Below are 27,740 nucleotides of genomic sequence, written 5' to 3'. Positions count from 1 at the left end.
AGTGGAGGTCCAACGAGATTCAGGGGTCACTGTACACAGATCGCTAAATTGTAGCAGTCAGGTACAAAAAATAATCAAAAAGGCTAATTGAATGTTAGCTTTTATAACTAGAGGGCTAGAATACAAAGAGGAGGAACTTTTGTTACAGCTGTACGAAGCCCTGGTTAGACCACATCTGGAGTACTGTGTACAGTTCTGGGCACCACACCTTAGACAGGATATATTGACCTTAGAGTGCACCACAGATTCACCAGAATGTTATCAGGGCTTCAAGAGTTAGATTATGAAGAGAGATTACATAAACTAGGTTTGTATTCCCTTGAATATAGGTTAAGGAGTGATTTGATTGAGGCTTTTAGGATTTTGAAAGGAATTGATAGGGTAGATAGAAACACTTTCCGCTGGTGGGGGAGTCTGGGACATGGTGACATAACCTTAAAATCAGAGCCAGGCCATTCAGGAGAGAAGTTAGGAAACACTTCTTCACACAAAGGGTGGTAGAAGTGTGGGATTATCTCCCACAAAAAGCAGTAGATGATAGCTCAATTAATAATTTTAACTCTGAGAGGGGTAGATTTTTGCTAGCCAAGGGTATAAAAGGAAATGGAGCCAAGGCAGGTGGATGAAGTTAAAATTCAGATCAGCCATGATCTCATAAAATGGTGGAACAAGGCTTGAGTGTCAGCTGTGGCTCAGTTGGTAGCAACTTCGCCTCTGAGTCAGAAGGTTGTTGGTTCAAAGTCCCACTCCAGAGACTTGAGCACAAAAATGTACGCTGACACTCCAGTGCAGCACTGAGGGAGCGCTGCACTGTTAGAGGCGCCACCTTTCGGATGAGGTGTTAAACCGAGGCTTCGTCTGCTCTCTCGGGTAGACGCACAAGATCCCATGGCACTATTTCGAAGAAGAGCAGGGGAGCTAAACGCGGTGTCCCGGCCAATATTTATCCTTCAAACAACATCACTAAAACAGATTATCGGGTCATTATCACATTGCTGTTTGTGGGATCTTGCTGTGCCCAAATTGGCCACCGCCTTTCCTACATTATAACAGTGACTACACTTCAGTAAGTACTTCATTGGCTGTAAAGCGCTTTGGGACGTCTGGTGGTCGTGAAAGGCATAGAAACATAGAAGATAGGAGCAGGAGTAGGCCATTCGGCCCCTCGAGCCTGCTCCGCCATTTAATGAGATCATGGCTGATCATCCAAATTCGGTACCCTGTCCCTGCCTTCTCCCCATATCCCTTTAGCCTTAAGAAATATATCCAAAATAACAACAGAAAATGCTGGAAAAACTCAGCAGGCCAGGCAACATCCGTGGAGAGAAATTAGAGTCGACGTTTCGGGTGAACCCTTTTTCAAAATATATCCAACTCCTTCTTGAATAAGGTGCTGTATAAATTTAAGCCTGTCTTTTCTTTTCGAGGGGTTTAATGGCATCCTCCTGTTGCTGTGTTTTTCCTCCTCTCCTTTCTGCTGGAGTGAGACAAGGTGACATTGATTGGATACGTTATGCGCGCGCAGATTCAACGTGGACGCGCACGCCGCACGTCACGTCACGTCACGGTTTGTGAGGCGCCGGCCCGCCGAGGCGCGGCGCGAGCGGTACAAAGGTGGGCACGCGCGGGAGGCGCCAAACAGTCGAGAGCAGCGCGAGCTTTAGTCGTTTGGCGAGGGGACGGATCGGATATGGCGGCTTATCTGACGGTGTGGAGCCGGCTCGGGCTGAGTGCGGCCCGGAACCCCGCGGCCCTGGCACCGGCCCTCTGCCACTCGGCACAGCGGCGGAACTGTGAGTGCTTTCCCGACTCGACCGGCTTCAATCGGTGTGAGGGGAGGGGGGCTGACCGGGTGTGAGGCTGACCGGGTGTGAGGGGAGGGGGGCTGACCGGGTGTGAGTGGAGGATTGTCCGGGCCTCCTCCTCTCACACATCTCACCTCTACTCGGTCTCGGGGCTGCTGCTTCCTCCGGCGTCTATTCTCCGGTTTCTCCGCCCGCTGCCCTTTCAAATGCCGGCGTCTCCGTCCAAACGGGGGTCAAACGGGAGTAGCAGGCCGGAGGCGCGGATTTGGGGGGAAGAGAGGAGTGCGGCGGCTGTGGAGCGGACCGCACTGACGTCAGTGGGTGACACGGGGGAGAGTTTTGGGGGCCTCGATGGGACCGGCCGGGGGAGAGTTTGGGGGGGGGGGGCTCGATGGGACCGGCTGGGGGAGAGTTTGGGGGGGCTCGATGGGACCGGCCGGGGGAAAGTTGTGGGGGGGGGAGAGGTTCAATGGGACCGGCTGGGGGAGAGTTGTGGGGGGGGGGGCTCGATGGGACCGGCCGGGGGAAAGTTGTGGGGGGGGAGAGGTTCAATGGGACCGGCTGGGGGAGAGTTGTGGGGGGGGGGGCTCGATGGGACCGGCCGGGGGAGAGTTGTGGGGGGGGGGGAAGAGGTTCAATGGGACCGGCCGGGGGAGAGTTTGCGGGGGGGGGCTCGATGGGACCGGCCGGGGGTGAGTTTAATCTGCACTCCATTGCCGCCGAGGTCAGCTCAAGGACGCCGGCTTTCTCCTCCTCCCGACTCGGGCAGTGCGACTCCCCCTCCCCTGCTATCATTGACGTGGCTTTCTCACCGAGCGCTTTCCCACAGTCTGCAATAATCCGCTTTGTCAAACGTCCCAGTGTCTCCTTGTACCTGTCTGAGAGGGAAAGTCGATGTTAATTTTTTTTGTACTATAATATTTTAATATCCAATTTTTTTCTGGGGGGGGGGTGGGGTGGATTTTAGTTGTTCCAACTCTATGGTTTGCATCAATTTTTTTACTTAAGTTACCAGCGGGGTGCCATTTGAACTAGTGCTTGACCAGCATGTCTAATGTTAAACCAGTTTGACCCCTGATCAAGACCCACATTCACAAGTGCTTCCCAATCTCAATAAAGTGCTTTGATTTGGAGTGGAATCGGTCGAAGGTCTGTGTTAAAATTTCACCGCCTTTGGAACAATGTGTGCTGTGAATGGGCGCTGCAGATTACATTGCATAAAAATCCTTGCGAGGACATGAAGAATTTAGGTTCATTTTCTGTCCCTCTGCGAATACTGCACTCATCGGGCCACCCGGGGGCAGGAGTATTAACCCACCCCGCCGTGTAACCTGATGCCTTGTATGGGATCAAACGATTCTCTATGCTGCCCTTCCTCTGAAACCTAATATAAACCAGCTTCGTTAAAATCACTTGCCTGGTATGAATGATGTTTTGCTCAACTATATTCTGCCTTTTGTGTATTGCTTTTATTAAAATGGTTAATCCAGATTAATCCTGAATCAATTGCTAGTTGCTGCAGCGATTTAAATCTTCCAGCTGACTGCAGGTCTGGCTTCTATTTTAGAAGTTGTTGGGCAGTTTGATAATGCTATACTCGAGTGTGGATTACAGTGTTGAATGGTTGCTTCCCTGTGTTGCTGCTTTTTGAAGAAGGGTTTTAACAAAGCTTTTATATTTATCATGTTCTCACTCCAATATATGCAAGATTCACTTTCAGTGTTGCTAAAATTTGGAAACTGAGCTGTCTGGAACAGTGCATTTCCACACTCAGTCATCAGCTGGTACTGATGTATGTTAGGAAAATATAACCAGAACCAATGTGATTCTTGTGATACCTCTTCCTACATTCTAATTTTAGATGCTTTATGCAGAGGGTGGTGAATGTTTGTTTGAAACACACTTTTTTCTTGGAGAGCAGTGTAGAAAAATGTACAGGAGAATTGAATGGATATTTAATGGTGTGAGTGATTTGAAGGTTATTTGAAGATTTTTCTGTTTTTTTTTACTTTACTATTTTCCTCCTCATTCATCAGCTCTGGCAGCACCAGTGACCATCATTGGCCCACCCCTATTCCTACAAGGATGGAACATTCAGCCCCTTGACTATGCTCTACCATTCAGTTAGATCACAGCTGATCTGTATCCCCACTACATTTACCCTCCTTTGTTCCATATCCCTTACCTAACACAAATCTATCGTTCTCCATCTTGAAGAATTCAACTGACCCAGCATCCACAGCCTTTTGGGGGGAAAGAATTCCTGATTTCCGCTACCCTTTGTGTGGGAAAAGTGCTTCCTTGTTTCACTCTTAAATGACCTAGCTCTAATTTTAAGATTGTGTCCCCTTCTGGATTCCACCACCAGAGGACATAGCTTCTCTGTATCTAATCCTTTTAAAATTATTTTAAATGCCTTCAACCTTGTAATCCAAGTTTAGAAGGTCCAAAGGACACTTCCAGATACAAGGACAAATAGAACTCTGGAAGGGGACAGATTAAGAACTTTTCACATGACCACTAGTGCACTTGACTGAAATTCTAATGACTATTACTTGACGAGAAGATTTTATAATAAAACTCATTCTTCACAGTAATGTGGTCTTCATTGCCTAAATGAACTGTCTAATTTGTTGATTATCAAGACTGGAGGATTAAAATGTTGAATGGACCTTTTACTTTGATTTAAATGAGAGAAGTTGCAACCACTTCAAATGGCAAACTTGTGCAGTCTTACAAAAGGGAAACTGTCTCAACTACAACTTGGTCTGGTGTTATGCATTTTGACTGCATTGCGACTTTAAACTCAGGAAGCAATGCTTGAAGTATAATATCCGCAGTACCTTTTGCAATCAACTTTGCAGTGCAATGCAGAATGCAATGTGTCTGGAAGATCATTTCGGATGAAAATTGTAGTTAACTTGCCCTTTTTATGACTATCCTCTCAACAAAGTAGGATTTTACAGCTAGATACTGGAAGGAAAATCAGGAATGGAGTTTCCCTTGCAAAAGTTTAGTCTCTGGCCTGTACATTTTACTTGACTAATTACTACCTACTTAATCTGGTGTCCAATTTGCACACGTGAGATTGTGAAAAGGTACGTTTGCAATAGGTAATATAAAAATAGTTGACCAAATGATCAGGGATTGGCTATTACCACTGCGTAGGCGCCCTTCCACTGAATCTGCTCGGAACCCCATGCAATTGCATGCGTTGCATGTTCCTAATGCTACCTTTGCTGAAAATTGTCCATGATTTCTATAGGACCATTCAGCCCCTTGAGTCTGTTCTGCCATTCAATTAAATCATGGCTGATCTGTATCTTCACTCCCATCTACTTGCCTTGGTTCTGTAACCCTTTAATACTCTTGCCTAACAAAAACCTATCCGTTTTGAAATTTTCAATTGACCCAACCTTTTTGGGGAAGAGTTCCAGATTTCAACTAAATACAAAGAAGTGTTTCCTGACAACACCCTTGAAGTTTAGGGAGGGAACTCGAGCTTGGGGCCAGGGCAGCTGAAGGCACGGCTGCCAGTGGTGGTGCAGTTAAAATCGGGGATGCTCAGAAGAGGCTAGAATTGGAGGAGGAGCGATCTCTGCGGGTTGTAGGGCTGGAGGAGGTTGGAGATGGGGAGGAGCGAGGCTATGGTGGGATTTGAAAACCAGGATGAGCATTTTAAAATCTGAGTAATTTAACCAGGAGCCAGTGTCTGTCAGCGAGCAGAGGTGATGGGTGAACAGGACTTGGTGCGAGTTGGGACACGTGCAGCAGAGTTTTGGATAACCTAGTTTACAGAAGGTAGAACGTGGGAGGCTGGCCAGGAGTGTGTTGGAATAGTCAAGTCTAGAGGTAACTAAGGCATGGATGAGGATTTCAGCAGCAGATGAGCTGCGGCAGGGGTGGAGTCGGGCAATGTTACGAAGGTGGAAATAGGTGGTCTTAGTGTAGATTTATGGTTGGAAGCTCATCTTGATGTCAAATATGACGCCAAGATTGCGAACAGTTTGGTTCAGCCTCGGACAGTTGTCAGGGAGAAGAATGGAGTTGATGTGGTGGTGACTGAAGATAATGGCTTCGGTCTTCCCAATATTTAGTTGGAGGAAATTTCTGCTCATCCAGTACTAGATGTCAGACAATTTGGAGACTGAGGGGGTCGAGAGGTGGTGAGGTAGAACTGGGTGCTGTCATCGTACATGTGGAACTTGATGCTGTTTTTGGATGATGTCACCGAGGGACAGCAAATAGATGAGAAACGGGAGGGGGGCAAGGATATATCTTAGGGGGACGTCGGAGGTAACGGCGCAGGAAGAGAAACCATTGTAGGTGATTCTCTGGCTACGACTGACTCTTCACCTTTTTAAATACATTGTATTTCTGTTCTATGGAGTGTGAATTCATACCTAACGAGTGTGTAGGATCCTGGGAGCCCAGGAGTTGGCTCAGTACCAAAATAGTCATGCGTTCACTGAGCATATTTGCTCAAAGGTTCATGATAACCTTGAAGCCATTGCAAGGTTTTTTTAATTCCTGTCTAAATACTGAAGGAAGCTCCACTGCACTGATTTCAGTGACATTTTAAACTGAAAAATCCTGTTTATTTTTGAGGTTGAAAAGTCCACACTTACAAGGTCAGTACTGTTCATCTTTTTGCTAGGGGGGGGGGGGGGGGTGACCTGAATTGGGAAATGAAGCTAGTTGCAGTACTTGTCCCTACAGGATGCACTTGGTATTGCTCACTGCCCTCTAATGGCAGAATACAGTGCTGAAAGATATATTGCAAATAGAATATATGTACATTTTCTGTGTATTGGTGTAGACATAATACCCACCCACCTCCCCACTCCCTCCAGAGAAGTGCAACTTGTGTGGTGGAAGTATTCATGTCTCAATGTAATTTTAGTATCTTACACTGCATTCCAATTCAAAAATCAGTAACATTTATCTTGAGCATAGCCAAAAGTTTGTGACTAAGCTTCCAGTTTTGTAAACTTTTTAGACTGGTAATAAAATTGACTTAAATCCATTTTGCACTCGTTGTCCTGTATGATGGATGATGCCTTTTTAGTGTATAACTTGACCTATAATGAATGCCAGTACTACTACTACAGGATACCAAGGGAAGTATTGTAAGCGCTTGTTGTTTGAGATTTATTCTAGCTTTAAAATAACATTTTATGTCACTTACTGAGGATTTTAGGAAATAGATCATTAGAAATGCATGTATTTTTTTTATTCCCCCTTTCAGAACTTTTGAAATCAAAAGAATTGACTTTTGGTGCTTCTGTTAACCACAATGATGCAATGGAGGCCTTGATTAAACTGGGTTATCACTAGTCTTATGTAGCATGTTGGAATTGACACTATAGGGAAAATTTGTACTTGAGCCAGTGTAGTTCAGTGTTTGGTGCTATGCATTTTTGTGGGATACATTTTTATTTAAATTGCTCCTATTATCAGCGATGGACGTAGAATCACCAATACTTCACTCTAGTGTGTTTTGCCTCGCTGCTTTTTCTTCAGATCAAACTTAAGTTTGTAATCCTACTTTAAGATTGTTTTCCCTGTTCAAATGCCATTGGTGGGAACGTTTCAATTGCTGCCCTTCCAGTGACAGCAATGGACCTGATTTATTGTGGTCGGAACTTTAGATCTTTAAACTTTTCAAAGACTGAGTACAAACTATAAAATTCTGTGGTTAAATATGAATGAACCCTTGAACTATAACACTATCTAAACCAATCTGAAATAAGCTGCTCTTTAATGGGCAGCCTTTACTTTAATGGACATGTTATTGGATTAGGTGACTAAGCTGCTTTCATTTGAACAGATGCAGACAAGCGCATTAAAGTGGCTAACCCTGTGGTTGAGATGGACGGCGATGAGATGACCCGCATCATCTGGGCTTTTATCAAGGAGAAGGTAGGACCCTTTGCTCTTATAAATTTTAAGAGACACGCTAAGCTTCATATGTAGCCATGGTGATTAATTATTTACTGAAGTAGCTTCTTGGATGTGAAGAGCTTTAGAATATGCTGAAGACTTGATGAGCTGCTATATAATTAGCCAATCTCCTGTGGTGTTGCTCATGATGAGCTGGAGGGTATACCATTTTTCTAACAATAGGGATGTGAACAACCAAGTGGAAGTGCTATGGGAGTACATGAACACAACAGATATCCCTAGGCCAAATAGTGAGAGTACCACAGCTTGGTTTAAAAAAATTTAAAAAAAACATGCTTCCAGATTCTGGTGCTGTTTAAATAGTGTTGGGGCTAGAGGAGATTAAGGTACTTAAGGAAGTGGCCCTAGAAATAGTAGATGCATTGCTGATCATCTTCCAACATTCGATGGAATCTGGAACAGTACCCATGGATTGGAGGGTAGCTAATGTTACCCCACTATTCAAAAAAAGGTGGTAGAGAGAAAACGGGGAATTACAGACCGGTAAGCCTGACATCGGTAGTGGGGAAAAATGCTAGAGTCCATTATAAAAGATGTAATAGCAGAGCACTTGGAAAACAGTGACAGGATCGGACAAAGTTAACATGGATTTACAAAAGGTAAATCGTGCTTGACTAATCTACTGGAATTTTTTGAGGATGTAACTGGTAAAATAGATAAGGGAGAACCAGTGGATGTGGTGTATTTGGACTTTCAGAAGGCTTTCGATAAGGTCCCGCATAAGAGATTAGCGTGTAAAGTTAAGGCACATGGGATTGGGGGCAAGGTATTGACTTGGATAGAGAACTGGTTGGCGGACAGAAAGCAAAGAGTTAGAATAAACGGGTCTTTTTCCGAGTGGCAGGCAGTGACTAGTGGGGTACCGCAGGGATCGGTCCTTGGACCCCAGCTATTTCACTATATAAATGATCTAGACAAGGGAACTAGATGTAATATCTCCAAATTTGCAGACGACACAAAGCTGGGTGGGCGTGTGTGCTGTGAGGAGGATGCTGAGAAACTCCAGGATGATTTGGACAGGTTGGGTGATTGGGCAAAAGCATGGCAGATGCAATATAACGTGGATAAATGTGAGGTTATCCACTTTGGTGGCAAAAACAGGAAGGCAGATTATTATCTGAATGGCAGTAGATTGGGAGAAGGGGAAGTGCAACGAGACCTGGGTGTCCTTGTGCACCAGTTGCTGAAGGTAAGCATGCAGGTGCAGCAGGCGGTTAAGGCGGCAAATGGTATGTTGGCCTTCGTAGCGAGAGGATTTGAGTAGAGGAGCAAGGATGTCTTGCTGCAGTTGTACAGGACCTTGGTGAGACAACAGCTTGAGTATTGTGTGCAGTTTTGGTCACCTTATCTGAGGAAGGATGTTCTTGCCATGGAGGAGTGCAGCAAAGATTCACCAGGCTGATAACCTGGGATGGCAGGAATGATGTATGAGGAGAGATTGGGTCGGTTGGGCTTATATTTGCTGGAGTTTAGAAGAATGAGGGGATCTAATTGAAACTTATAAAATTCTAACAGGACTAGACAGACTAGATGCAGGAAGGATGTTCCCGATGGCGGGGGAGTCCAGAACCAGGGGTCACAGTCTAAGGATAAGGGGTAAGCCATTTAGGACAGAGATGAGGAGGAATTTCTTCACCGAGAGTGGTGAACCTGTGGAATTCACTAACACAAGGCAGTTGAGGCCAATTCATTAAATATATTCAAGAAGGAGTTGGATATATTTCTTAAGGCTAAAGGGATATGGGGAGAAGGCAGGGACAGGGCACTGAATTTGGATGATCAGTCATGATCTCGTTAAATGGCGGAGCAGGCTCGAGGGGCCGAATGGCCTACTCCTGCTCCTATCTTCTATGATCCAGGCAGTCTTTCTGATGGAGAGAATATGGGTTTGGAAGCTCTGCTCTGGGTCTGGAAGCTCAGCTATGGGTTGCATAAAATGCCAAGGCTATGAAGAGTCTGGTTCAATGCCAAGGATATGAATAGTCTGGTTCAACTTGAGACAGTGACCAGAGAAGGATGGAATCAGTGGCAAGGATGTGCAAGTCAAAGACGGTGGCTTTGGTCCTCCCAATGTTTAACTGAAGGAAATTGAGGTGCAGACTAGCATCTGCAATGCACTGCCTAAAAAAGGTGGTGAAAGCAGATTCAAAAGTAACTGTTTAAAAGGGAATTGGATAAATACTGGAAAGAGTGGGGGCGGGGGAAGAAGAGAATTGCAGAGCTATGGGGAAAGAGCAGGGGAGTGTGACTAATTGGATAGATTTCAAAAAGCTGGCCGGCACATTGTAAGTCTTATTAATTTAAGGCCAGTTGTTCAGTGCAGTAAAAAAGGCCTGCACCAACTGCAATTGAGGTTGAGGGTGAAACATCAGCACCTGGTGTTAGACATGGAATGTTACATATTTGATTTCAACAACTACTTGGCCACTTCTAAAGCTTTTCCAACAATTGTTTGCTACTAAAGCCCTTGACTATAATCAACATTTGTCTAAAATATCTAATTTCAGTTAACGATACCCTTGGGTAAGGTTACTTTAGCTTCAGACTGCAGACACCATTGGAAAATACTCTTTATAAAAATTTAAAAAATCAGGAGATTGGTTTACAGTTAAGTGCCCATTTGTGACAGAGGCAGGAAGAACATGTGGGCAGTGGTTTTGTTTCTGACACTTGCTCCAATCATTATGCATAGTGTAGTGGGTTGCCAATAAATGAGAAGGCAGAAAATGCTGGAAATACTCAGCAGGTCAGGCAGCATCTGGAGAAAAACAGTTAAGGTGTCAGGTCACTGACCCTTCGTCAATTCGGAACTAATTTTCAATATGCATTCGGCTGTTTGCTACAAACAAGTTCATGTCCCACTATTGCAATAAAAGTTGGCTTTATATAACCCTGACATGAGCTTCTAACCACTCTTCCGCTCCATCACCAAGACTGCCTACTTCCACCTCCCTAATGTCGCCCAACTCCTCATCCATGCTTTTGTTACCTCCATACTTGACTATTCCACCCTACATAAACTTGTGCTCACCCAAAACTCTGCCCCCGTATCTTAACTCGCTCCAAGTCTTGTTCACCCATCGCCCTGTGTTTCCTGACCTACACTGGCTCCCGGTCTGACGGCGCTTCAATTTTAAAATCCTCGTCCTTGTTTTCAAATCCCTCCATGGCCTCGCCCCTCCCTATTTGTAACCTCCTCCAGTTCTGCAAACCATCAATTCTGGCCTCTTGTACATCCTCAATTTTAATCACTCCACCATTGGTGGCCAGGCCTTCAGCTGCCTTGGCCCTAAGCTCTGGAATTCCCTCCTAAACCTCTCACTACCCCCTCTCTTCCTTTAAGCTTTTGGTCACCTGCCCTGATATCTCCATTTGTGGCTCAGTGGCAGAACTGTTTTTATTGATATTGCTCTTAAGTGCCTTGGGATGTTTTGCTACATTAAAGGTGCTATATAGATGCAGGTTGTTATCATTGTCCTTCCCAACGAGATGTAAACTGAGCCAGGAAAGGAGAGATTAGATGGGGTATCTGAAGGCTTGCTCAAAGAGCTGTGATTTGAGGTTTTTCAAGGTGGAGACACAAGCCTGTGAGGTTTAGGGAGAGATTCTCAGCAGGACCAAGGCAGCTGAATTCTCTGCCACCAAAATTTGAGTGAAGAGCGGGAAAGGAATGCATAGGAAGCTGGAATGGAGACTTTGGGAATGGCCTAGGGCTGAGGAGATTAAAGGTAGGGCAGGATTTAGAGATCAGGATAAGGATTTTGAATTGTTGGGAGGGCTGGGAACAGTCGGTGATGGCAGGGGGCTGGTGGTGGAGGAGGAGCACTTGGTACAGGACAAGATATGTGGAACAAAGGTTTGGGCAACATGGAGGATGGAAGGCCTGCAATAAGTGTCTTAAAGTAGCCACATTTGGAGCTGAAGGTGTGGAAAAGGGTTGAAGGGGAAATACTCTGCCGAGCGAGGAGAGAACATGTGCCAAGGCCAAAGACTGGTTGTTTAGTTATCATGTCTCATACAATTATCTGGGTTTTTTGTTAAGCTTTCTAAATTATAATCCACTATCAGTTTTTGTCTTTGAACTGCACGTTGTATATCAAAATTCTATCCTAACACAGCTGCTTTGGGTATGTAACTTTTTTAATAATGCTCTAGTTCCTGCTATAAGAAAGGGCATTTAACACTCAGCACTGGGGCAGTGCTTAAACATTGAGTTGAGATGTACTGATCATAGGAAATCTATTACTGCTTTTCTTAACAAGAAATACATACATTGGAATGGAGGATGTTGCTTCTGCTGTCAACTGTCGATATTTGACTATCTTCACTACAAATTAGCATTAATCAATAATCCATTATCCTAAAACTGGCAATGTTGAATGGTTAGTTTAAAGAAAACACATTATACTCTAGATGTCTTGTTTGGTAATTGTATGAGGTTGGTGGAAGGTTTCTTGCTGTTCTAACATCTTGCAAACCTGAATATGTTGCTTTTTCTGCAGCTCATCCTTTCGAACGTTGATGTGGAGATGAAGTATTTTGATCTGGGTTTGCCATATCGGGATACCACTAGTGATCAGGTTACTATTGACTCTGCACTTGCAACCCAGAAATATCATGTTGCAGTTAAGTGTGCCACAATCACGCCTGATGAGGACAGAGTAGTAGGTAAATGTTTCTTTGTCCTTCAGTTTAATTTGTGTGTGTATATAATAAAACACTGATAAAATGCTGATAATGCAACACATGAAATATTTATCAGTTTTGTTTTGAAACAACATTAAGATAGCTGTTGGTGTTTCAGTGCTTGGATACTCTTAAGGCGTTCATCACCTCTACAAAAGATAGTCCATGGTGCTTCCCCAACTAGTTTTTGAACTTCTGAAATTAGTCTCTTGCCAGTGTTGGGATGCAATCTGTCAGCCTTGACTCAGTGGTAGAACTCTTGCCTCAGAGTCTTAAGAACATAAATAAGAGCAGGAGTCGGCCATATGGCCCCTCGAGCCTGCTCTGCCATTCAATAAGATCATGGCTGATCATCGACCTCAACTCCTTTCCTGCCTGATATCCATATCCCTTGATTCCCCTAGAGTCCAAAAATCTCTCTCTTGAATATACTCAGACTCAGCATTCACAGCCCTCTGGGGTAGGGAATTCCAAAGATTCACAACCCTCTGAAGAAATTCCTCCTCAGAGTCAGAAGATCATGGGTTCAAGCCCCACTTCGGAGACTAGAGTGCATAATACAGCCTGACTTAGTGCAGTATTGAGGGAGCCCTGCACTGTTGGAGGTACTGTCTTAGATGAGACATTAAACCAAAGCCTTGCCTGCTCTTTCAAGTGAATGTAAAAGATCCCATGCCAATAGAGTTCTCCTGGTGTCTGGCCAGTATTTATCCCTCAATCACTAAGAAAACATTACCCAATCACTTATCTCACTAATGTTTGTGGACCTTGCAGTGTGCATATTGGTTGTGGTTTCCCTACATTACAACAGTGATTACACTTGAAGTATGTCAAAAGACATTTTTATAGCCAATGATGTCCTGAGGTTGTGAAAGGCACTATAAATGAGTCCCTTTTTGTTTTCAGGTGATGTCAATAAGAGCTGAAGTGTTGTACACTTTTTTGATATTTGTTTCAGTTTGGCTATTTAGCTATGAGCCCCAAAAGAATTGATTGATAATGTGTGAAATGTCATCAATTGTTGCTTAGAATTTGAGTAAATGTATATTGGAACCTCAGTATCTGCAAGAATTTCTGCAGGTAATTGGAGGACAAGGCTGTTTAACTTGTCTCCATTGCTCTGCTGTTAATCTTGAAAGTGTTCACTGGTATGAAAGCATACTGAAATATGTCAGAGGGACAGAACCTTTGGGGAGGTGAAGCATAGTTGTGGATGCAAAACATAATAAGAGGGCAGCCATGTACCTAATGCACAATTTGTTCATCTGGAGATGTAACAGATAAGCTTTTTCCAGTTCTGATGAAGGGTCCCAAACCTGAAACGTTAACACTTTTTCTCTCTCCACGGATGCTGCCTGGCCTGCTGAGTGTTTCCAGCATTTTCTGTTATTTCAGATTTCCAGCATCTGCAGTATTTTGCTATTACAAATGAATCTGCTAGAAAACTAGATACATGACCAGACAGTGTAATCATTGCTGGGATACAAGCTTCCTCTACAGTTACTTGTAGCAAGTTCATGTTATCTAAAGGTGTATCTACACTTCTAACTTTACATTCTAACCACTCTCTAGGTAATAAAGTTTGCTACCACATGGAGTAGTTGAGGCAAATAGCATGGATTCATTTAAGGGGAAGCTTGATCAACATGAGAGGAATAGAAGGATATGCTGTTGGGCTGGAAGGAGACTTGTGTTGAGTATAAACACCAGCACATACCATTTGGGCCAAATGGCCTGTTTCTGTGCTGTAAATGATCAGAATCATCGAAAGTTACAGCACACAAGGAGGCTATTTCAGCCCATTGCGTCTGCACTGGCCAACAAAGAGCTATCCAGCCTAATCCCACTGTCCAGCTCTTGGTCTGTAACCCTGCAGGTTAGAGCATCCCAAGTGCACATCCAAGTACTTTTTAAATGTGGTTAGGGTTCCTGCCTCTCCCACCTGTTCAGGCAGTGAGTTCCAGACCCCCACAACCCTCGGTGAAGAAATATCCCCTCCAAACCTTCCCCCAATTACTTTAAATCTGTACCCCTCTGCTAAGGGAAATAGGTCCTTTCTATCCACTTTATCTATGCCCCTCAATTTTATACACCGCTAAGGTCTCTCCTCCGTCTCCTCTGTTCCAAGGAAAACAGACCCAGTCTTTCCTCATAGCTAAGATTCTCTACTCCCGGCAACACCCTTATAAATATCCTCTCTACCCCCTCTAGTGCAATCACATCTTTCCTGTAATGTGACCAGAACTGCATGCAGTACTCTAGCTGAGGCCTAACTACTGTTTTATACAGTTAAAGCCTAACCCCCCCCCCCCCAACTCTTGTATTCTATGCCACGGCTAATAAGGCAAGCATTCCGTATGCTGCCTTAACCACCTTATCTACCTGGCCTGCTACCTTCAGGGATCTGTGGACATACACTCCAAGGTCCCTTTGTTCCTCTACACTGCTCAGTGTCTACCATTTAATGTGTGTTCCCTTTCCTTGTTGGCCCTCCCCAAATGCATTATCTCTCTCTTTTCCAGATTAAATTCCATTTGCCACTGTTCTGCCCACCTGACCAATTTATTTACTGATATCTTCCTGCAGTCTACAGCTTCCTTCTTCAGTATCAACCACACAGCCGATTTTAGTATCATCTGCAAACTTCTTAATCATACCCCCTATATTCAAGTCTAGATCATTGAGATATATATATATAGCAAGGGACCTAGTACTGACCCCTGCAGAGCCCCACTGGAAACAGCCTTCCAGTCACAAACGCCCATCAACCATTACCCTCTGCTTCCTGTCTCCGACCCAGGTTTGAATCCAACTTGACACTTTGCCCTGGATCCCATGGGCTTTTAACTTCGTGACCAGTCTGCCATGTGGAACCTTATCAAAAGTCTTGCTAATTTTCATATACACTACATCAAACTCACTACCCTCCTCGTTACCACCTCAAAATTCAATAAAGTTTGTCACTACCTTCCCTTAACAAATCCATGCTGACTATTCTTGATTGATCCATGTCTTTCTAAATGAAGATTTATCCTGTCCTTCAGAATTCTTTCCAATAATTTTCCTACTACCGAGGTTAGGCTGACTGGCCTGTAATTACTCGGTCTATCCTTTTCTCCCTTTTTAAACAAGGGTACCACATTAGCAGTCCTCCAGCCCCACACCTGAAGCCAGAGAGGATTGAAAAATGATGGTCAGGGCCTCTGCTATTTCTTCTTTTGCTTCACTTAACAGCCTGGGATACATTTCATCCGGGCCTGGGGATTTATCCACTTTTAAAGCTGCTAAACCCCTTAATACTTCCCCTCGCTGTTTATTTTCATCTAATATTTCACACACCTCCCCCTGATGGCAATGTCTGGCACAATCAGAAATTCTATGTATATGATCATTGCCAGGGCAGTGTGAAGCAGGTTTACTTGCACCAATTCTGCAGTTGTAGTGTAAATGTAGCTTCAATCCAGTGTCAGATCTTGTATGGGGGCTCCCTAGAGGAGGAGTCTTGTTCCCTTTTGATTTCAGTCAGTTTGGGTCTTCACACCTGATTTGCACTCCAAGTTTAGCTTCAATGCAAGCTTTTTTGGGTTAAAATGTTGGTGTGAATGCACCATAACTCTTGATCAGTCTGTAAGTATAAACCTTTTTGCCATAAATGATCTGGTTTTGTAGAATTTAAACTGAAGAAAATGTGGAAGAGTCCAAATGGCACAATCAGGAACATCTTGGGTGGTACGGTCTTCCGTGAGCCAATTATCTGCAACAACATCCCTCGACTTGTTCCTGGCTGGGTGAAAGCTATTACCATAGGCAGACATGCACATGGTGACCAGGTGTGTAATCTTATTCCTTGGTTACTAAGTGATGATTGGCTTCTCTAATTTAGACACAATTAAATGTTGTGCATGTCCTCTTCTGAGCACTTTCCTCTAAATGAAACCAGTTTATTGGTGATGTCTGTTTTATGGGGGGATTTGTGATTGAAAATACTGCATTTCACAATAGCAAGACCAGTAGGTGACAAGTGACATTTTTCACAGCAAACCACGAGTGACTAGAAATTCCTCCACATGTTAGTTATTTCCATGGGTGGAATAAACTTCCATTGCTTGCCTGTGTTTTACTACTCTAGACACGAGTGCAAGAGATTCTATGGGTTGTGAGCTTGTTCCTTGTCAAATGGCAGTTTAGTTCATCTTGTCTCCTGGTAAATATCTGCATATTTGAACCTGGGACAATTCTTTGGGAGTGAGTTGGTGGACTTGTAGGGAGCAGAGATGCATGGGTACTACTTACAATGTCCAGTAGTTAACTATTAAATGAGCAGGTGAGGACAGCCCAGAAAGTTGATGGGCATGGGCGAGGAGGATGTTGCAGTGCACAACTATCCAAATTTAGTTACCTGAATTTCACCAAGGACTGGTGCCTCAGTTTTAGGCAATCACTGAGCTGATCAAATGCCATCTGCTTGAAGTACATCTGCAGAAACAGTCATCCATTAGCACTGTACTACCTATGGTAGTTGGTGCCAAAGGTCCTCTTGTGCCGTATAGTGGTTGCTTATCTGCCTGGTGTTGGGGAGATGTCGGTGGGGGGAATGCCAAGAACTGCACTGTCTTCAGCTATGAGCAGTAGCAGCAACAGATAGACAACTCCATTTTAACTTGACCTGCCTTCCACAGGGTAGATGGCATCATGGACTGTACCCATGTAGGAATTCATGTGCCTCTCCAGACTGCATGGCTTAATCTAAACAGGCAAGAATTCTATTCTGTAACCACTGGCTAAGATAGCACTCTGCTCTGTTGGTAGGTGTCAAATTTATCCGACTACAAGGTGTCAATTGCTCTGAATTATCTTTTTAAAGATCTAGCAGTCTAAGTAAATAGAAACTCTGGTTACTCTTTGAAGGGTGAGATTGTGAAGTGCATGTCTCTTTATGTTGCAGGCCAGAAGCAGGTGGAAAATTGCTTTTGGTTTTAACTGATGCAGGAAATCTGACACAGACTGGAAATGTGCACATGTACCTTTTTTTAGTTTAGATCTAATCTGCATTGATTGCCCCTGCTTAGCCATACTTTAAGTATTCATTAATAAGGAATCTCTAATGTCTCATAGTTTTGCTACTAATGACTTGAAGCAGACTGGTCTATAGCTATAACCCTCTTTTAATAAATATGTAACATTTGCCACCCTCCCATCTTTTTTGAAAATAAAAATTGTGCTTAAATATGGAAAATTATGGTTAGCATCCCAGTTTTATTGCCAACATTTGTACTTGGGCATGTAAACCATTTGGGCCTGATGGTTTATCAATTGAAGTCCCATTATCCCTTTTTTAATCTAGAGTTTCTCCTGGCATTCTAGTCCTTTTATTCTCCAAGCAGAGGCAAAATACTCCATCCTGTACTGTAGGATTACTGCCTTCCACTAGTTGCTGTCTTTTTTTAATTGTTCAAAAAGCTTTGTGTTCTTGTATTTGTAAATTAACTTTTTGGGGAAAACATTTCTCTTCAGTACAAAGCTACAGACTTTGTGGTGGACAAACCTGGAAAATTCAAGCTAGTCTTCACTCCAAAGGATGCAAGTGCTATCAAGGAGTGGGAGGTGTATGACTTTCCTGGAGGCGGTGTCGGAATGGGAATGTACAACACTGATGAGGTGAGTCGGGAGATTCCCATGCATAATGTCTCCAATTGGAAAGATCTGCTGTTTCTTATGAAATGGAGAATGAGGGTGGGATTTTTTGGCCTCCTTTTGATTGCTGTGCATCTTGAGGTAGGTGGGACTGTTGCCTGCTGTGGAGATGTGCCCCTGATCAACTTTGATGCCTTCAGCATTTTGAAGGTGGGATCTCTGTTTCAGTTTGGCAGGGGGTGGGGACTCATTAACCTTTGAACACAGCATGTTTGGGCCTAATGTCCAGCATTCAATCCAGCCAAGTTGTAGCAAATACTTGAGGATACATTTGCATGCACTTGTAATGTGCCTGCCACACCACCCGTGGGGCGGTAGGTGGAGCTGAGTTTCCCCAAGCAATTTTTTGGCTGTGTAGACTCTGGATCTGTAAAGGGGGATATAAAAGAATTTAAATGCTTTGGTGCAGCCCTTTATCAGAACTTAAAACTAAAAGATAAGCAATTATTCCAGTAAGGTTGGGAGGGAAATGAGGAGTGACTTCACTCATGAGTTAATAAAATTACAGGCCATTCAGCCCAACAGGTCCATGCTGGTTTTTATGCTACACACAAGCCTCCTCACATTACTTCATCTAACCCCATCATATCCTTCTATTCCTTTCTCCCTCGTGCTTATCTAGCTTCCCCTTTGGCATCTGTGCAATTTGCCTCAACTACTCCAGGTGGTAGAAAGTTCCATTCTAGTTCCTCCTGAATTCCTTACTGGATTTATTGGTGACTATTTTTATGGCCCTTTAGTTTTGGATTAAAGTGGAAACCTCTTCTCTACGACTAAGGTTGCATGACTTGTAAGCTGATTAGGCCAAGATCAACAATTTTCAATTAGTGACTTTAGGAAGGCATTAAAAGAATGTGCAAATATACCTAGGTGAAAGGTCTGGGGAGCCTTGTGCAAGTAAAGATGAGAATTTTGTGGGGAGCTTGCCAGTTTTAATTTCACACCTGCTAAATCTGCAACAGCATAGATGCAGATACTCTTCCTGCACCAGCACTGTTCTGACAAAGGGTGGGCAGTGACCCTGAAATGTGATTGGATTGGGGTGTGGGTGTGTCTATCTTCTGGTCGGGCTGACCATTTTTGGGTTTTTTTCAGTCCATCAATGGCTTTGCACACAGCTGCTTTCAGTACGCCCTCCAGAAGAAGTGGCCACTCTACATGAGTACAAAGAATACTATTCTAAAGGCCTATGATGGACGTTTCAAAGACATCTTTGAGGAGGTTTTTCAGCAGTAAGTATTTATCTCTTTTTCCCTTACTACCAGTCCAAGAATAAAAATGCATTGGAAATTAAGTTTTAAATATGCCTGGAGATGTAATGTATTAAAATTCATGGATATCAATAGCTAGTGCATTTTAAGTATCTAAATAGTGTAATCTTAAACTGTCCTCCTGCAGTTTAAGTTGTCTGCTGGAAAATTACTGAAAAATCAGAGAAACAATGAAAACATGTCCATATATGGGTTAAGTGGGCTCCAGAGTCACTGATTTGGATGATGTGTAGAGTTGGGAGGGGAGGGGGGGGGGGGGGATAAAAAACTGCCTGAAGGCAGAACAGAGCAAAGACCAACAGTTTCAACACCTGATTGCCTGTTCTCCAAATAATTGGGATAAAATACATTTGTACTTGCTGCTTGTACCTAGTTGTACTGCAAACATTAAAATGATTGCCACTGTATTGGTTGTCTTGTCACACTGATCTACAATACAGGAAACTTTGTGTTATCCGGAGGCTAACTGTCCGGAATGCTCGAGCCACCGGCAAAAATCAGGAGCCGTTTTCGTTAGGTTTTTTTTTCTTCTCGTTGCTTTTTTCCTCAACAGTCAAGGTCTGCTGAAGCTGTTGCTAAGCTACAGAGACGCTTGGACTGTTTAGAAGCTGTAGGGTTTGTTGACAGATACGGAGCTCAAAAGCTTCCGTATCTTTCAACACTAGCACTGGAGTGTCCGGCAGTTTTGAGGGAACGGCAACAGCTCGGTGCTGGATAGCACAAAGTTTCCTGTACCTATTTTTATTTGGTTTTTAATGACCTTAATTAATGTCCTCTTTCTCCCCACAGGAAGTACAAAGGGGACTTTGAGAAGGCTGGTATCTGGTATGAGCATCGTCTCATTGATGACATGGTTGCTCAAGTGCTGAAGTCCTCTGGCGGTTTTGTTTGGGCATGCAAGAACTATGATGGTGATGTACAGTCTGATATTCTAGCTCAAGGTGATTGCCTGTTACCTTAATTATCAGTAAGAGCCAGCCTTTGGTTGGACTCTACGAGTGAGACATTATAGATTTGTCGAGCTTTGCTGTCCCTCTAGGAGGCATTGACTACTTCCCACAGCCCTGACTATACTAGCTGGAGAACATGTTGGCTACCTAATTGGAAGTGGGTTTGCATTTAGAAATAAATGTTTGGGCAGAGTTTTCTGTTCAGTAATACAGGAAACTTTCTGGTATCCGGCACGGACAGGACCGACGTGTTGCCGGTTCATCAACAATTCTGGATAACCGAATGCTATAGTAAAAGATATGGAGCTCAGCGCTCCGTATAAAGCAACAAACCCTGTTCAACAGCTTCAAAACAATCGGCACAAGTTGCAAGCATCTCTGTAGCTTAGCAACAGCTTCAGCTACACCCTTGCACAGCAACAAATGGAGTAAAAAAAAGTTACCTGAACCGACTCCTGAATTTTGCCGGTGGGTAGAGCGTTCTGGTTATTTAGGGGCCGGTTAATCGAAAGTTTCCTGTACTGTATCTAATTGCTATTAAATGCAGGCTGCATTTCTGAATCAATTCCTTGTTTTCAGTGCTCCAGTTGCTTCCTTTTTGGAAGTTGTCTCTTGTAAAAGAAAGAGACTTGCATGACACCACCCAAGCACTTTACAGCCAATGAAGTACTTTTGAAGTGCAGTCACTGTTGTAATGTAAAACACAGCAGCCAATTTGCACACCGCAGGCTCTCTCAAACAGCAATGTGATAATGACCAGATAATATCTTTGTGATGTTGATTGAGGGATAAATATTGGCCCCAGGACACCAGGGATAACTTCCCCCGCTCCTCTTCAAAATAGTGCCATGAGATCATCTACGTCCACCTGAGAGCAGACCTGGCCTCTTAATGTCTCTGAAAGACGGCACCTCCGACAGTGCAGTACTCACTCAGTACCGCACTGAGTGTTGGCCTAGATTTTTGTGCTCGAGTCCCTGGAGTGGGAATTGAACCCACAGCCTTGACTCGGGCAAGGGTGCTACCCACTGATGCATTCAGTTGTGAATATATAATGCTCTGAGAATTTTCATTAACATCTGAACCACAGACCAAAAGTTACTTTCTTGCATGTGTATAAAAAGTATATTAAGCAAAATCTTGAGGGCTGAACATGGGCACAAAACAGCTGCAAGAAAAGAGTAACTAAACTGTTTAACATGTCCTGATTGTTGTGGTGTAAATGCTTTCAATATTTGGATGCAATTTACTGTTGCTGTTCCAAACATTCCATGTCTAAATTCATACCAAAATCAGTAATGCAGTTTCTTCAACCCTCAAGGAATTAATGCATTCTTCTTGGCTTAGGGGCTAGAGTTACTCAGTGGCAGTAAGCTTAAAATAGTACAGTACTGGGCAAGATTCATGCTGTAAACCCAGATGATTCTTAATGTTGACCGTTGTACAGACTGAGCCCACATCACCCAGTGGCTGCTGAGAACACAAGGGGTTGTGCTGTGGCTTAGCTCTAACTGGTAAATACATGGGGATTAAGCCCACAAATGTCCTAGTTTTTCAGTTGAATCCCAATTGAATAGGTAAGTTTGCTTGCTTCCTTTGTAGACCCAATTTTGTTGTGTGCAATACTACAGTGCTGGCTGCATGTGCTTTCTACTACCTGCATTGTACCTTTTTTAAAGGCAGGGACTTGATGAAAATTCACAAAGAATGTTCAACCTGCTCAAGTGGCTTCTGGTGCGATCTGAGCCACTCAGTTCACCACTTGTTACTCTCCCAGGAATCTGGCCAGAAGGGACAATGTCTGTTACATGGGACGGACTAGGAGAAAATTCAATTCCGGAACTCTGCTAAGCGATGTGAAGCAGTAATGTGTTTTTTGCAAACTAACTTTAAATGATGCAGTGTTTTCATTGGGCAGATCATAAAGTGGGATCACAAAGATTAAATTTGTGACCTATATTACAAGAATTTTATTTGAACCAATCCCTGCAATCCATACCACTCTTCACCTGTGTGTGAAAGAGCCTAGCTTCCTTTAAATTGGCTGTGGTTTGTGGGGAGGGAGAAGGAGACTGCAAGAAACATGTTCTCTCGCAATGTTGAGGATCCCATCTTCAAACTGGATCCTAGAAAAAATGCTGCTGGTCCTCTTTACATATGCAGTTTTTTCCCCCCAGGATTTGGCTCTCTTGGCTTGATGACTTCTGTTTTGGTTTGTCCCGATGGAAAGACGATTGAAGCAGAGGCAGCCCATGGCACAGTCACACGCCATTACCGAGAGCACCAGAAGGTAAGAGTGAGACAGATAGGACAGAGTCAACATGGATTTACAAAGGGTAAATCGTGCTTGACTAATCTATTGGAATTTTTTGAGGGAGTAACTGGTAGAATAGATGGGGGAGAGCCAGTAGATGTGGTGTACCTGGACTTCCAAAAGGCCTTCGATAAGGTCCCACATAAAAGATTAGCATGGAAAATTGAGGCTCATGGGATAAAGGGGAAAGTTTTGGCGTGGATAGGGAACTGGCTGTCAGATAGAAAACAGAGAGTTGGAATAAACGGCTCATTTTCTGAATGGCAGGCAGTAACAAGTGGGGTACCACAGGGATCTGTCCTGGGCCCCCAGCTGTTCACAATTTACATTAATGACCTGGATCAGGGAGTCGGATGCAGCATTTCCAAATTTGCAGACGACACTAAACTAGGAGGGGGGGTGGGCTCAGAGGAAGAGACCAGGAAGCTCCAGAGCGATTTGGACAGACTGGGCGATTGGGCGGATAAATGGCAGATGCACTATAATGTGGACAAGTGCGAAGTTATCCACCTTGGGTGCAGGAACGGGAGGGCAAATTATTATTTAAATGGCAATAGATTGGGAGAGGGGGAAGTACAGAGAGACCTGGGTGTTCTTGTACACCAGTCACTGAAGGCGAGCATGCAGGTGCAACAGGCGGTCAAGAAGGCAAACGGTATGCTGGCCTTCATAGCAAAAGGGTTAGAATACAGGAACAGGGATACCTTGCTGCAGCTGTACAGGGCACTGGTGAGACCACACCTCGAGTACTGTGTACAGTTTTGGTCGCCTCATCTGAGGAAGGATGTTCTTGCCATGGAGGGGGTGCAGCGGCGATTCACCAGGCTGATACCAGGAATGGCGGGAATGACCTATGAGGAGAGACTATGTAGTTTAGGGATGTACACACTGGAGTTTAGAAGATTGAGAGGGGACCTCATAGAAGTGTATAAAATTCTGACAGGTCTAGACAGACTGGATGCAGAAGGAATGTTTCCCTTGGCGGGTGAGAACAGAACTAGAGGACATAATTTAAGGATAAGGGCTAAACCATTTAGGACAGAGATGAGGGGGAATTTCTTCACTCAGAGAGTGGTGAACCTGTGGAACTCATTGCCACAGAGGGCAGTGTACGCCAGCTCATTAAATATATTTAAGAGGGAATTAGATATATTTCTACGGGCAAAAGGGGTTAAGGGTTACGGAGAGAAGGCGGGGACGGGATACTGAATTAAAGGATCAGCCATGATCTCATTAAATGGCGGAGCAGGCACGAAGGGCCGAATGGCCTACTCCTGCTCCTATCTTCTATGTATCTATGTATTACAGGTAACTGAAGATTGTATTGGGACTTAGCCTTTGGGTAAAGACTAATGGGACCTGTCTTCAAGGTGGCAGCAAGTTTGTCCGCCAATTGCTCTTGTAATCCATAGCTCTTGTACATACTTCATCCAAGTTATGTAATTGGGAGCTCGCATCCAATTTCCCACAAAGTTTGAATAATCTGGCAGATCTGAAGTACCACGGCATTTTTATTTGGGTGTGGGTAGGTTGTCTCCAGTGGAGCACAGACCAGTACAATTTACTTTTTCTTAATCTCCGAACATTTCCTGTTTCATATTTCTACTTTTGCCCTGCCCTGTGCCAGCAGAACTTGTGATTTCAGATGTTAATGTTTCAAATGCAACCTTTCTTCACTACTGAGATGAGCAAGTATTTTATCATGGGGTGAGAGGTGAAGTGAAATCTGACTCCAATCAGGACGTTGATGGCTGGAGTGACTGGCAAGCTGCTTAAGAGAGAAGTGGGGAACTGTTAGATGACTAATGAGGGCACAAATTTTAAGCTAGTCATCATGGCAATAAAGGAATGGTTAGAATCTCTGCCACAAGCTGATATTGAAGCTAAGTCCATAAATTCTTTTAAAGGGAAATGTGATAATGGCTTAAGAGGAATATTAAAGGCATGGCAAATGAGTGGGATTGGACTAGGTGCTTTTTAGGGGGGGGGGGGAAAGAGTACCAGACTTGATGGGCTGAATGGACTGTTTCTGTTGTAATCTTCTGATTCTGTTAGCCTACAAATAGACATTTTCATGTTCTGCACTACTGTGTTCATTTGGTGGAAAATGGAGCTGCAGCAATCTGGAGCAGACACCCATCTGGCTAGTGCTCTACACAACACTGGTGTTGACATGGTTGCTCTGTGCGGTGTGTATGTAAATTAACAATCACCTTTCCATAAATGAATGTTTCTTGCACTGAGTTGATTTTAAAATCTTAGGCCCAACTTAACTGAAGTGCTTGTAGGCGCTGTCCTTCTCTCATTTATCCACACTTGGTCTTGGATTCTAGTTAATGCCACTATCGCTCCTTTTTTGTTTACACGAATACCAATGGGAGCCCATTGTAAATCAGTTTTCAATATAGGTATTCGTTAATGTGAAGGACAGCAACAATGTAAAGCTTCTGTCTCCTTTCTGTGAAGTATACATTTCAGTTACTGTGGGCATTTTATATAGAATCTTGCAGCCCAGTCGGAGGCCATTCTGCTGGTCATGCCTGTGCTGGCTTTGAAAGAGCTAGCCAATTAGCACCACTCCCTGCTCTTTCCCCATGACCTTAATTTTTTTCTTTTCCAGTATATATCCAATTCCCCTTTTGAAGTTGCTATTGAACTGCTTCTACTGCCCTTTCAGTCAGTGCATTCCAGATCCTAACTCTTTTTAAATACTTTTTAAATTCTCATCGCTCCTCCCGGTTCTTTTGCCAATTACCTTAAATCTATTGTCCTGGTTACTGATCCACCAGCTAGTGGAAACCATTCATAGAAACTAGGAGCAGGAGTAGGCCATTCGGCCCTTCGAGCCTGCTCCGCCATTCAACGAGATCATGGCTGATCATCTAAACCCTTAGCACCCGGTCCCTACACCGACAGCCATCCCACCCAAGCCCTATCCCCGTAACCCCGAACCCCACCTCCTTATTTACTCTTTCAAACCCCCCTTGTAGTTGTAAATGGTTCCTTATGGTAGTTTTCATGATGATTTAGAGTTGCATCTGTTAATTTTACATTGAAGTGAAATCCTGGAGTCTTAAATGCCTGGCTTAAATGAAACAGTGCTGTGCTAATTGGTTGGTAAGAGTGGGCTAATTTTAATCTTGTGTTGCAGGGCAATCCTACTAGCACTAACCCTATTGCTAGTATTTTTGCTTGGACTCGAGGCCTTGAACACCGTGGCAAGCTGGATGGCAATCAAGAACTCATTAGGTAAAACGGGCTAATGTGGGTTGTGTGTTTGATCTAGACCAATGAAATTGTTTGTGAATACTTTGAAATGAGTTTAAAGCGATGCTGACTTATTTCATATGCAGTCACAGTAGATGGTTGTAAGGTTACTTAAACTTCCCCCAAGTGTTGTCCTGTGCCTTCTCTGGTTGAGTTGTGTACAGATCAAGGCTTCTGCTATATCTCTGTCCCTCCAGGAGTCATTGTACGAGTGTTTCCTGGGGTACTTCATCTGTGCTGGTGCCTCAGAACTGAATAGATGAGATCAGGCTACCTGTAATGAATCGTGGATGTGAATGTTGAATCTTTGACACATTTAGCCACAAATACTAATTTTAATTTTGGACACTGACCCTATGGTTAAGGTATTAATGCTGTGATCCACTGTAGCACTTCCTACTGCCATTATCTGTGGCCAGGTAACATTTTTATATTACAACTTTTAAAAGTGCTGACTCAAATGTACTGTAACTTTTTTTATTATTTTAAAAGGTTTGCTCAGATACTGGAACAGGTTTGTGTTGAAACGGTTGAGAGTGGCATCATGACTAAGGATCTGGCTGGCTGTATCCATGGCCTCAGTCAGTAAGTTGTACTTTTAGTTAAAAATCATTACATCTTGTGTACTGAGCTTAAAGGAAAGTTGATGCTCATTTTACAGTTGTTATCCTGATGTATGCGAAGGTTGTTTAGAATGGACTCTGTGGTGGTCATGTGCCAAAAAGGACTTTCCTGTCTCTGCCTTCCAAAGAGACATAGAACCAGACTCTGCTCTCTCTCTGGGTTGCAGACATGACTAATCAGTCCCTGGGTACAAGGCCCATTACAAGAGGAAGCATGAAGCTAGGCTGGAATGCACTTAACAGGGACTTTCTTGGCTGCTTCGGTCTCAATCCAGACTGGACCAGCAAGTCTGAGCATCATGTGGATTGGAGAAAGTAGGACCCTGGGGGGTTAGAGGTTTAGGCTGGAGCAATGTCTCAAAGTACAGTAAGGAAGCTGAGGCTAGTATCAAACCATTATTGAAGCTGAGCTGGGAGAGGCCAGGAGGTATGGGGAGCAGCTGCTGCCTCACTCATTGGTAAAGCAGCTTGACCCAGCCTACCTTTGGGGATGGGGGGCAGATCGAATATAATGGAATTGTGTTGAGGTCACCTGGGCAGGATGGAGGCTGAGCAGGGGACCGGGTAACTGACAACCTGTTACTATCTATCATGTAGTTGCTACAGACCAAGGGATCCTTTTTCTTTTATGTTGATGGCCACTAAATTTCACCAATGTGTGGCTAATACCAGGTATGTTCTAGGTTTATTTTTTTTAATTACTTGGGTGTACAGAGTGTTTAATGCAAAATACAAAAAGTTTACCTTCAATTTCATTTGCTATGTCTCCCTAAATGTGGATGTGTTCCATTTTCCCTTAGTGTCCGATTGAATGAGCACTTTGTGAACACTACTGACTTCCTGGATGCCATAAAGAAGAACTTGGAAAAAGCCCTGGGCAAGAAGTAGATGGCTTAGAATATTCATTTTACCTCATTTTTAACTTAAGACTAAAAGTCACATCAAACAGAAGGAAAAAGCCAGTCATTTATGTATTTTTTTAAGTTTAAATTTATTATGGATAAGATTTCCCAGCATTGCCTGGGAGGACACTGTACAGAAAGTTTGTTGGACTGATATGGGTTTTGTATTGTGATACATTTCATTTAAAATCTGTAATATATTTGTCACTAGGAATGAAGTTGGCATTAATTAAAAAGAAGCAATAAAAACCTTTAAATGTGTAA

The 27,740-nt window shown here is 43.6% G+C and overlaps 2 protein-coding genes across 2 annotated transcripts in view; one reads left to right on the top strand and one right to left on the bottom strand.

Annotated features, from left to right (window-relative positions):
- The window catches only part of LOC147100121 (transmembrane 6 superfamily member 1-like), a 179,930-nt gene extending 177,772 nt beyond the window's left edge, over window positions 1–2,158 (bottom strand). Inside the window, exon 1 of the mRNA XM_085968842.1 lies at window positions 1,940–2,158. The gene's annotated coding sequence lies outside the window, so the exon portion shown is untranslated. The remainder of the gene's footprint in view (window positions 1–1,939) is intronic.
- Window positions 1,616–27,740, top strand: idh2 (isocitrate dehydrogenase (NADP(+)) 2). The gene is made up of 11 exons (XM_085968840.1): window positions 1,616–1,793; window positions 7,636–7,727; window positions 12,272–12,437; window positions 16,125–16,285; window positions 17,970–18,113; window positions 19,245–19,381; window positions 20,210–20,361; window positions 22,548–22,660; window positions 25,836–25,933; window positions 26,444–26,536; window positions 27,375–27,740. The coding sequence occupies exons 1-11, from the start codon at window positions 1,691–1,693 to the stop codon at window positions 27,460–27,462; spliced, it is 1,347 nt and encodes a 448-aa protein (XP_085824966.1). The 5' UTR covers window positions 1,616–1,690; the 3' UTR covers window positions 27,463–27,740.

Source organism: Somniosus microcephalus, chromosome 27, assembly GCF_052327205.1.
Source record: "Somniosus microcephalus isolate GS21.2 chromosome 27, FLI_Smic_1.0, whole genome shotgun sequence".
NCBI classification, from domain to species: domain Eukaryota; kingdom Metazoa; phylum Chordata; class Chondrichthyes; order Squaliformes; family Somniosidae; genus Somniosus; species Somniosus microcephalus.
The sequence above is the reverse complement of the archived record's forward strand: the minus strand, read 5'-3'. Positions and strand labels throughout refer to the sequence as shown.

What these genes read in the sequence shown, in the direction of transcription:
- idh2 (XM_085968840.1), top strand. Translation starts at nt 1,691, where the DNA reads ATGGCGGCTTATCTGACGGTGTGGAGCCGGCTCGGGCTGAGTGCGGCC. An exon ending in TTTGAGGAGGTTTTTCAGCA is followed by an intron (nt 19,382 to 20,209) that starts GTAAGTATTTAT and finishes TTCTCCCCACAG; the next exon opens with GAAGTACAAAGGGGACTTTG. An exon ending in GGCAATCAAGAACTCATTAG is followed by an intron (nt 25,934 to 26,443) that starts GTAAAACGGGCT and finishes TTATTTTAAAAG; the next exon opens with GTTTGCTCAGATACTGGAAC.